Raw genomic sequence first — 8,353 nt, 5'->3', positions numbered from 1 at the left:
AAATTAATCTATAAAGTCAGGTAATTGCATGAATTTGGAAAGAGGTTAAGTGAGTTTTTGCCGTCTCATATGGGTAGAAGGAAAAAAGAAGTGTGCTTATAAGTAGAAACGCTTCTAAGTATTGTAAGACTTATGAAACTATTGTTGGTAATTTTAGTGTCATCAGACATTTTGTGTAATTGAAACTAGTATTTGAGCTAAGTGGCTTATTATTTGTACTCTATATTATATGTTTGGTGAATGCAGAATGCATGCATATATAAGATCGAATTGTAAGTCGGTACGGTATAATGACTAAGGTCAAGGGGTCGCGCCCCTTTGTGGGGTTCTAGGGGTAGGGCCCCTAGCGGGGTCCATGGGGCAGAGTCCCTGCTAGTGTAAAATCCGAATTCTAATGGGTGATTATAGTAAGATTGACAAATTTCGTTAGTTTTGGAAACCATTATTTAAGCTATTAAATCCATGATTCTCTTAACTAATTTAGAAGACGGAAACCCTAATCTGTCAAAGCATAAATACGGCTCTAAAACCTAACGGAACTCTTTCTCTCTCTCTCTCTCTCTCTAGACAATCTCAGAATTCTTTGGCAATTTGGCATACGTTTCTATACCCAGATTCGTGAGTGTCTTTTTGGATTATCCTAGACTGGATTTCCTTTGACCAATGTTGCAAAAATTGACCTTGGCGGCCGATTAATCGTTTGGCGGCCTTGAACCGATTACGATTAGGGCGCTTGGCGGAAATTGGTCAAAATCGGTCAAAGTCGGGCTAGGCGGTCATCGGCGGGAAATTTTTAAAAAAATCAAATTTTTTTGAAGCACACGAATCACCATCATTCCTTGTTTATAACTCTTGTGCCAAAGATTAATAAGGAACGTTATTGATGCACAACAATTAGTTTTTGTAGAGGGGATAAACACACTTGACCATTAATAACTAATGAGATATGTTCTTTGAGAAAAAAAGGCAAAAATTAAAAGAAGATTTTTTTATTGAAAGTTGAATTGGACAAGGCCTTCGGTTAATTAGGGTTATGTCGATTTTGTCATGACATAAATGAATTTCGAGATAAAATAGGGAAATGTTGAAATAGGGGGTGTTTGGATAAATTAGATTATAGCTTATTAACTTATTTGCGGTGGGAATAATCAATAAACAATAAACAAGGGGGAATATGCTTATTAAAATCAGTTTATTTAACTTATCCCTACCACAATAAGCTGATTTTTAAGGATTTCTATCCAAACACTTAAACTTAGCTTATTGCGGTGGGAATAAACAATAAGCAATAAGCAACAATTTTTTTCCTCTATCAAACACCCCCTCAATGAACAATTATGAAATTTCAAAAGTATACATTATTTCTTTATTGAAACTAACAAAAACATAGCAAAATGGAAAGTAATAGGATACAATAACTTAAAATATATATTATAAATAATAAAAAATATGTATACATTATATTATTATCACTGAATCTGCAGTGACTTGTTCCTTGCTCTGGTCATTTGGATAAAATGTTGTTAACATCCTAAAAAAATTACTCTTATCTAGTAAAACGTTATCTATTTTGCATTTGGCTTGAGTTGAGTAGTTGACTTTTAAATAACGTAAACGGAATTCAACTTCCGTTATTGTCGCCGATTCTTTATCTGTAAAACGTTAACTTAACCACACCCCTTTTAACTCACGTAGTTACGTGTGTATTTTCTTTGACCTCAAATCACACTCTCCTTCTCTCTCTAGACTTTCTATCTCTAGCTTTCCTTTGCTTTTCTATATCTCTCTAAAATAACGGCATATTCATCTCTCTCAAAAATTTGAGCTTTCTACGGAGACAGAATCCATTCATCAAAAGCAAGAAAAAACCCACATTGAATCTCTCTTCGTTTCTCGATTTTTTCCTTCAAAGATCCGAAGAAAAACACCCACATCATTAACTTACGTGAATCTTTTAATATTTCTCTCTCTAAAACACACACCCATTTCTCTCTTTCAATTTTCTTTGCCGGAAAAAATGGTTGTGAATGTGATCAAATGGAGACCATGGCCACCGCTTCTGTCAAAGAAATTCAAAGTGAAATTGGTGGTGAAGAAGATGGAGGGGGGAAACTGTGATCTTGTGCATGCGGACCCAGAGAAGGATAATCATAGGGCTGTGGAGATCAGATGGAAAGGACCCAAGATCACCTTGAGTTCTTTTAGGAGAACAGTCAAGAGAAATTTCACAAGGGAGGAGAAGGTTATTGAGCCAAACGGTGTCGTTCAATGGGATGAAGAATTCCATTCCATTTGCACCCTTTCTGGTTCTAAAGACAATGCCTATAACCCTTGGGAGATTGGTTTTACCGTTTTGAGTGTGAGTTTCTTGATTTCCCCCTTTTGTTTTCTTTAATTATTCTTAATCTTATATTTTAGGCTTAATATTATTTTATTTCGAACCCCTCTTCATGCGTCATGATTTAATTTCAGTTGGATTACATTGAATTGCAACTAGAATATTTGATTTGGTTCTAATTGGGAAATCTTCACACTTCTATTTTCCTATTGCCATGCTGTTTATTAACCGCGTATACATGCGCATACACTATATCTATGTTTGCATACACACATTGGGATTTGGGGGGAGGTAATTAGGGTTTGATTCTTCCTGTATGCGATGTTGAAGCAAATGCAATTTTCATTGCCCACAACTATTCTATTGCATTTTTTAATATGCTGTCTATTAAACGAACTTTTGGTATCCAATAGTGCCAAAAAGAGCTACATTCTTGCTTTGGATCTCAACCTGGTTATATTTTTCAAATAAATAGCTGTAAAATTCATACTGGTTTTCCTCTTTAACAAGAAAAAAAACTATACACAACTCTTTTATGGATCAAATGGAGTCCTTCAAATAAAATAACAAAGGGATGCAGATTATAATAATTTTTGATCATTTTTCTTAATGTTGATATCTTGTGCCATGGTAGTTTTTTGTGAAATTTCCAGTCTATATTTGAGATATTATTGGTACGTGATGTCGAAAGCCCTAGTTTACCTTGAGAACTCATTGGTCAACAAATGTCATTATGGGATTCATTGTTATAAAAATCTGTAAATACATTAACGGATGACGTAGGTAATAAATCCGCATTATACGTATCCTATTTTGTCGCGAGTTCAGTATAAGTAATTGTATGATTTTTTATGTGTATTTTAACTCTACTGACTAGATGATTTATTATGAAGTAAATGGATTTACTGCATATCAAAATACAGAAAATATAAGTAACATCCACTTTCCATTATTTGAAATCTTTATGAGATCTTGTTACTAAATGCAGTCTTTTTGGTATCTTATTGCTAAGAGTTTTATATGAATCTTATTTTTCTTTTTTCTTTTCAGGGATTAAACCCAGGACTGAAGAACAAGGTCCCTGTAATTGGAACAGCATCTTTAAATCTTGCTGAATTTGCTTCTGCTGCTGAAGAAAAAGATTTCGATCTCACCATTCCTCTCACCATTTCATGTGGAGCAACCGAGCCTCGCCCCTCTCTTCATGTATGTCACCTTTTACATTTTTAACATCAATATTTCCTGAAAGATTGAAAATTTCAAAGAAACTTTTGTGGGTTTGTAAAATCTTGAGGTTTGTTTGTTATGCAGATACAACTTAGTTTAATGGAGTTGAGAGGCGATCAAGAACCATCAGAAGCAACACAGAGTCAAAGTCAAACATCAGAAACTTCATCAGGAGAGAAAGACGAGCTTTCTGCACTCAAAGCAGGATTAAGAAAAGTCAAAATCTTTACAGAATACGTGTCAATCAGGAGAGGAAAGAAAACCTCCCGTGAAGATGATCAAGAAAGTAGAAGCGAAGAGGGTTATTACTCCTACCGATTTGATTCAGAATCACTTGAGGGATCTGAAGAAGGCGAATCAAATGAAGTCAAAGAAGAAGATGATGCTAATTTCAGAAAGTCATTCAGTTATGGCACATTAGCATATGCAAATTGTGCAGGAGGATCTCTTTATGAAGATGGTGTTTATTACAGCAACCGAAACCGTAAATCTGATCAAAACGATGATTCAGTTTCAACCGCTTCTGTTTCTGAAGCTTATGTTGTTCAGAATCCTAAAAGAAGCATTCTCCCATGGAAGAAACGAAAGCTTAACTTAAGATCACCAAAAACAAAAGGGGAGCCATTGTTGAAGAAAGCATATGCTGAAGAAGGTGGCGATGACATTGACTTTGACCGGCGCCAGCTCAGCTCAGAGGAATGGGTTAAGGCGAATCAATCTTTAAAATCTGAATTTGGTGATGATAGTTTTGCTGTTGGAAATTGGGAAGAAAGGGAGATAGTGAGTCGTGATAGGTCAATGAAGATTCGGGCAGATGTTTTCTTTGCTTCCATTGACCAAAGAAGTGAACGGGCAGCCGGAGAGAGTGCTTGCACCGCCCTTGTGGCGGTCATTGCTGACTGGTTCCAAACTAACCGCCACCTCATGCCGGTTAAATCCCAACTCGACTCACTGATTCGAGACGGGTCGTTAGAGTGGAGAAAATTATGTGAAAATGAAACTTATAGAATCCGGTTTCCCGATAAGCATTTTGATCTTGAAACGGTTCTTGAAGCCAATTTACGCCCCATGTCCGTGGTCCCCGGGAAGTCTTTTGTTGGTTTTTTCCACCCGGAAGAAGTCGTCGAGGGTAGTTTTGACTTTTTGCATGGGGCGATGTCTTTCGATGCTATGTGGGATGAGATCAGCTGTGAGTCGGAGCTTCATAACACGGGCGAAGAACCGCGGGTTTATATCGTGAGTTGGAATGATCATTTTTTTGTGTTGAAAGTTGACTCGGATGCGTATTATATTATTGATACTTTAGGAGAGAGGCTGTTTGAGGGGTGTAATCAAGCTTATATCTTGAAGTTTGATAAGAAGACTGTAATTTATGAGCTTTCGGAGTCTGATTCCGGTGATCAGATGCCGATGCCGGGTTCTGATGGGTCAACAACAACAGCAAGAAAGTCAATTACAGAAACTCTGGAAACGAAGATTCAGAGTGAAAATGTTGTTATTTGTGAGGGGAAAGAATCTTGCAAGGAGTATATTAAAAGCTTCTTGGCAGCCATTCCTATTAGAGAACTGCAAGCGGATATGAAGAGAGGTTTACTTTCTTCACCTCTTCATCACAGGCTACAGATTGAGTTTCATTACACCCGTTTACAACCACCACCACCACCACCACCTGACCCTGTCCCCGCCACTGCCATATCAGCAGTAGGAGGCAATGACTCAGCAAACACGGTTGCCACGTAGGATAGTTTTCACAATATGTGAATTTTAGGTTTTAAAGTTTAAACAAAGTTCTTGTTTTTTCTTGAACGTGTTCATAGCTTCTTTTTTTTTTTTTTTTTTTTTTTTTAATGTTAAGAATGTTGAATGGAAAGTGAAAGGTAATCCCAAGTGTGTAGTCTCAGTTTCCATCTTTGCAAATGAAGAAGATGTTGACTTTTTTGGTCAACTTTTTTTTGGTTCGAATTGTGTGGTTTGATTCCAAATTTCCAATTGTCCTGACTTAAACGGTTGATTCCAATTCCCATCTTGATGGTAATTGGTGTTTCTGAGGATTCTTCTACATTTCTGTTGATTGTTTTAGGTTTACCCCACGCTTGATTTCATTGGCCGAGATAAAGATTTTGACATTTGGTCAGCTTTTTCTTTTATCAAGTGTCTTGTCTTGATTTGAATCCACTTTCTAATTCATATTCCCAACTTGAGGTTAATTTGTGTTTCTGAGATTCTCCAATGGTGATGATTGCTTTATCATGTTTGTTCAAATGAAGATTTTGACTTTTTGTTGGACCTTTTTTGTGTTCCACTTCCAGTTCCACCAATGTGTAGTCTGATTCCAGTTGTCCTGATATGAACCCACTTTCTGATTCCAATTTCCAAGTTGAGACCAATTGGTGCTTGTAAGGATTCTGGTCTGCATTTGTGATGATTGTTTTGGTTTGCCTTGTGATTCATTTTTATGTCTTGTACTTCATGCATTGAAATTTATACCTTTATAAGGTAAATATCTTTCACAGATATGATAGAATCTTTTAGGCCGTTTTGACTTTTGACGGTATATTTGGCTTTGTTTGAAATACAATGAGCATGGTACAACTTGTGATGCACTAAATGTGGTAACATGGTACAACTTGTGATACCAATAAGCATCCAAGGTGGGTTGTTTTTTAAATAATGTATATGGTACAACCCTTGATGCACAACGGACAAGTACTAAACGTATGAAATAAATCAGTTTTAGGAAGGGACGAATATTATATTGTTTTAGGAACGGACAAGTACTAAACGTATGAAATAAACCCTTGATGTCGTTTCAGTTTGTCGTTTTTATCATCGTATTAGACAATTGGTCAAAGATTTACTACAATGATAGATTTAAATTTATTTATTTATTATTTGCTACGTAACAAAACACTGTTTAAAAGTTATTTTGGTGTGTTGTTGAAATCATTTGAATACATACCCCTTGGTATAATATGGTTCCGACCATGGTTGGATTATCTGTTTTATGATGTGTTTTGGATGCATTTTAAAAGTGATTTTTTAATTTTATTTTAAATAATTTAAATCTAATAATTAATTGTAACAAAATTGGATTGTAGTAGCTAATGCCTAATATCGTTGAAGATGTTTTTGTTGCTTAAATTATAAAAGTCATAATAATCATTTTTTTTTTATTTATCATTTAGGTCAGGTAGATATGAATTTTTATTTGACCTTTTTACAAAAAGTTTAATTGCATCATGTATGAAATTGATCATCTATTTAATAGTTAATAGTCAATATATTGAATATAACTATAAAATTATTAACTTTAGTAGTTTAATGTTTCGAACAAAATGAATATAGTGTGTCCTTAACATGCTATGTTTGGAGTGGTCCACATAATTAGTTGATCTATATCTTATTGTTACGACTCATGAGTACACACACATAATTAACTAATGATGAAGCAAACTATACTATTGCATTTGAAGTTTGCGAAAGAGGTACAACATGTAGTTTCATTGAAGGCAAAATTGATCACGTCAAGCAACAAATAATTAAGAAGTACCACTAGGGATGACGCCCACAACTACTAGACCTCGGATGAGAAAGACATGGTGAGGACCTACCTAAACAACACGGGGGAACAATATGACTTCTAAATTAACAAAATGAAGAAAAAGATATTACAAATACAAAAAACAATATATGGGAAATCAAATATAATTTTTATATTTGTTGTTTTCGTAATTCATATTTCTTCATTTTTGTTATGTTAGAAGTCATCGTATTTCCCATTGTTATTTAGGTCATCGTCGTCTTTCCCTAGTCTAGTAGTTGGGAACGTTATCTCTAATGGCATTTTTCATATATTTTTTGTTTGAGTTGATCAATTTTACCTTTAAGTGAAACGACATGTTGTACTCGTTTCACATAGTTCGTGGCATTATCTCTAGTGGCTTTGGATCAATTTTGTACACCTCTACTTGAGGTGTAGAAACCCATGCATGGGGCTTAAACGGTGCTAGTTAGTTGAACCATGATTCTCTAAGTATTTTTTTTTTGAAATTTAGTAAAAAAAAAGCAGGCGGGCCTTCATAGGCCGGGACGGTTCCTTCTACACCAATCCTGCCATTAACTATGCTCGATCTAAAATAAGACTATTGGTCCGGATACGCACATCTACGTATTGAGATGCACAAAGAAATGGTTTGAAATTGGAAGCTAGTTTGATGTCTTTTACTAGGTCTCGTAAGAGCTTGAGTATTTAAGACTGTTTACTACAACAATAGAAGTCTCATATTCGGTCCTATAGTCTTTAATATGTTTCTTACTAGGTTTGGTAAGAGGTTGGGCATGATCCAGTTAGATTCAAACTGTTTGATATAACAAGTAGAAGTCTCATATTCGGTCTCATAGCCTCTTAGTACGTCTGATAAGAGGTTGTGTATGACTTAACCATGTTTTGACTCAATCAACAATTATTAAACATCCCCTAAGATCCGATCTGATCCGATTTAGAAACTGTTTCGATAGAAAATGGTCCGTTTTGGAGCCGAATTGACAGTTTATACCACTTTGATGATTCTACAATGGAACCGGTTTTGGTGAAATCAGTTTGGAAAACCGGATAGAAACCAGTTTTCAAATATAAAAACTAAATTTTAAATAGTAAATAAATAGTTTCTATTCATTATTTCTTCAACTTGTTGTTGATACAAGGTTTTGGTTTTCACCAATTGTACAATCCTATATGCCCGAGAAACACTTTTCAAAAATCAAAAGTTGAAAATGTCGTTTTGAATC

General features: G+C 35.2%; 1 protein-coding gene across 1 annotated transcript; it reads left to right on the top strand.

Annotated features, from left to right (window-relative positions):
* The first annotated feature begins 1,711 nt into the window (after positions 1-1,711).
* LOC145160817 (uncharacterized) lies at positions 1,712-5,523 on the top strand. Its single transcript, XM_079080161.1, has 3 exons — positions 1,712-2,359; positions 3,389-3,544; positions 3,650-5,523. The coding sequence occupies exons 1-3, from the start codon at positions 2,018-2,020 to the stop codon at positions 5,303-5,305; spliced, it is 2,154 nt and encodes a 717-aa protein (XP_078936287.1). The 5' UTR covers positions 1,712-2,017; the 3' UTR covers positions 5,306-5,523.
* The last annotated feature ends 2,830 nt before the right edge of the window (positions 5,524-8,353 follow it).

Source organism: Lactuca virosa, chromosome 2 (genome assembly GCF_052849685.1).
Source record: "Lactuca virosa cultivar CGN04683 chromosome 2, Lactuca_virosa_CGN04683_v6, whole genome shotgun sequence".
Lineage (NCBI taxonomy): Eukaryota > Viridiplantae > Streptophyta > Magnoliopsida > Asterales > Asteraceae > Lactuca > Lactuca virosa.
Note: the sequence above shows the minus strand (reverse complement) of the source record. Positions and strands in the feature narration are given on the sequence as shown.